Below are 2833 nucleotides of genomic sequence, written 5' to 3' on the forward strand. Positions count from 1 at the left end.
TCACGGTAGCTTCCCACAGTTCTGGATGACCCAGCCGGTGGCGTTGACATCCAGCTTCAGCAGGTTCATCACCCACTCGTCCTTCCGTGCGCCCTGCATGAACTCTGACAGCGAAATCTGACCTGTGGACCAGAAAAATACAATAAGAGTTCACCTTTATGATGGGGAGAAATTATATGGAACAAACTCCCAGAAAACTGCAGATCTGCTGCAACTCTCAACTCTTTTAAATCAAGACTAAAGACTTTTCTGTTTTCACTGCCTTTACTGCACTGTAACTTTTATACTGCACTGTACCTTTAATCAGCTCACCATCAATTTTATTTCATTTTATATTTAATATACTTGTATATTTTTTTAACATTTCTGATCTTCGGATTCCTCTTGTTTAGCAACGAGTAGAGATGAGTAGAGAATTTGATATTTTATTTTAAAATTAATTCATCCGCGAGCTTTCAATTTTAACATTTGATATTTGAATGTACTACTTTTTTTCTGAAATTATATGTTTTGATATGCAAATGATACATTATCTAATCAAATATGTGCTCATTTGTGTATGATTCCAGAACATAAATCTGAACATTGGAAGAAGCCAGGTTTAAAACTCTTGTTTCGTTTGTTGACAGACTCAAAGGTTTTCCTTCTTTCAGCAAATATTGGCAATTTTTAGCCATGATCATAGGAATACAATTTTCTATTAATCAAGCTATGAATTATATATGAACAAAGTCCTAGGCAAAAACCTTCAAAATATAGATATATGAAACTGAAAAGTTCTACAAGTCTTCTGAATTGTTTGAATATTTAAATGAAGTACTATCTAATGCAAACACAAATAGACAAAGTAAAGTAAAATAATCCTCTAAATGTGTAATTTGGCTCTCAAAAAAAAACATTTTCTGGAAGCAAGATAGCCCCAAAAATGACGAAACAATGTTTCTCCTTAACCAAGAAGACATGCTGTACTTTTATACACTTACATCATCATAACCTGTGGTCAAATGTTCTTGTTTTAAAAAAACATTTCACATAAAGTCACATGAAATGTAAAAAAGTGTTGCTGATTAATTTTTGCACTTATTTTTGACTATATACAAGCTTCTGGTGTTCAACTGTAGTTTAATTACATGTTGAGAAAGAGACACTGAAAGACAGAATATAAAATCACTAATGTATTTCATCTTACCGTCATTATTGTTATCCACCAGCTCAAAGATCCTGTCACAGATTTCAGACGGCGTCATGCTGACGTCACTTGTCTGTAGTTTGATTTTGTAAAGAATCTGTGTGAAATGAATGAAACATGTCTGTGAGGAAGTGCATCAGCATTCACTTCTTGCTTTATCTACTGAAGCTTTTACTTCTGCACAACATACAGAGAGTCATACTGTCACTGGCTGCAGGCACACATCATACAGGCTTTCATTAACAGGTCCGAAAGTTACAAAATAAACTTTAAGGTTAAATTAAATGACTTCAGACTCTGGAACAAACAAGCAGACTTTGCAAAAACAAATCCAACTACAGTTTTTTTTCCTCTAGCAGCTCCCAGATATGTCCAACAAATGACTAATATTATACAGACATGGAAAAAATTATTAGACCACCCTTTTTCTTCAATTTCTTGTTCATTTTATGATAATTTTTTTGATAATGATTTTGGTTCTTATCAAGAAAACCATGGAGAATGTCTTGATGTCAGCTCTTAAATTAAACTCTTATAAGCTTTTTTTGTTATTATCATTATATTTGATTGTACCTTTAGTTGCACCAGGCATTAAAAATAACAAATGCAATGAAGAAAACAAATTAAATCAAATCTATCAAATCTATCAAATCAATCAAAATTACTTTATTTGATTCAGTTATTCTGTTAGCTCTGGGAAAATGAGACAGCCTGATGGCTGTAGGAGGTCCACTGCTGTTTGTTTGGTCCATAAAGGTTTTGTGTTGCGGATGATTTCAGGATGGACTCGAACATCTTGACAGTGCAAGGGTGGTCTAATAATTTTTTCCATGACTGTAGGTCTATACCAAACATAATAAGGTGTGTTTTTTGTAATACTGTGACAAACATGATGTAATTTCTGTCAGGCAAATGAGTTCACATGTACAGTGGGCTAATTTTAGAGGCTTACTTTAAAGCAGTTCAGGAATAGCCCCACAGAGACCATCCACATTGTGTAAGACCCCGGCCACTGGGCCACAGCTCTAATCTGCCCTGAGAGGATTTGTGTTACAAAACCTGGTTTATTTTGACAACATGACACATCAGCTGAACACATGCCACTCATCTTTGTTGAAATTCATCCTACTTTCTACAAAACTTCCACTCATAACATTTGCAAAGGCACCAGACAGAAAAGTTCAGAATACATGTGAATGTGTGTTTCCTCACCCTGATGATGCGTTTCACCTCCTGGCGGTCCAGCTTGCCGTTCCCGTCCCTGTCGTACATCTTGAAGGACCACTTGAGCCGATCCTCAATATTCCCCCGTAAGATCAGGTGAAGTGCTGCCGTGTACTCGAGGAAATCAAGTGTGTTGTCCTGTCAGCAAATAGTGAAGAGATGCATTCACAACAGAACCAAAGATCACATTTTTAGAGGAAAAATGCTGCTTCTTTTTTTTTTTACCTTGTTTGTGTCAAAGGAGTGGAATATTGTCTCGATGTAGAGGGATTCCTCTGCACAGCTGCTCGCCACCCCGAAGATCCTCTTGAACTCGTGCAGGTGCAGGGCGCCGCTCGGACACTCCTTCATGAAAACGATGCACAGATCCTGAATCTGAGCCAGGTCCACCTCCTCACTGTGGCTCTCCTCTTGTCCCAT

General features: G+C 36.9%; 1 protein-coding gene across 1 annotated transcript; it reads right to left on the bottom strand.

Annotated features, from left to right (window-relative positions):
• On the bottom strand, nucleotides 1-2833 carry LOC131983473 (guanylyl cyclase-activating protein 2-like). Its single transcript, XM_059348193.1, has 4 exons — nucleotides 2639-2833; nucleotides 2402-2551; nucleotides 1190-1286; nucleotides 1-122 (listed from the first exon to the last, which is right to left on the bottom strand). Exons 1-4 carry the CDS (start codon nucleotides 2831-2833, stop codon nucleotides 1-3), a joined length of 564 nt encoding a protein of 187 aa, XP_059204176.1.

The sequence above is a fragment of the Centropristis striata genome, chromosome 2, assembly GCF_030273125.1.
Source record: "Centropristis striata isolate RG_2023a ecotype Rhode Island chromosome 2, C.striata_1.0, whole genome shotgun sequence".
Taxonomy (NCBI): domain Eukaryota; kingdom Metazoa; phylum Chordata; class Actinopteri; order Perciformes; family Serranidae; genus Centropristis; species Centropristis striata.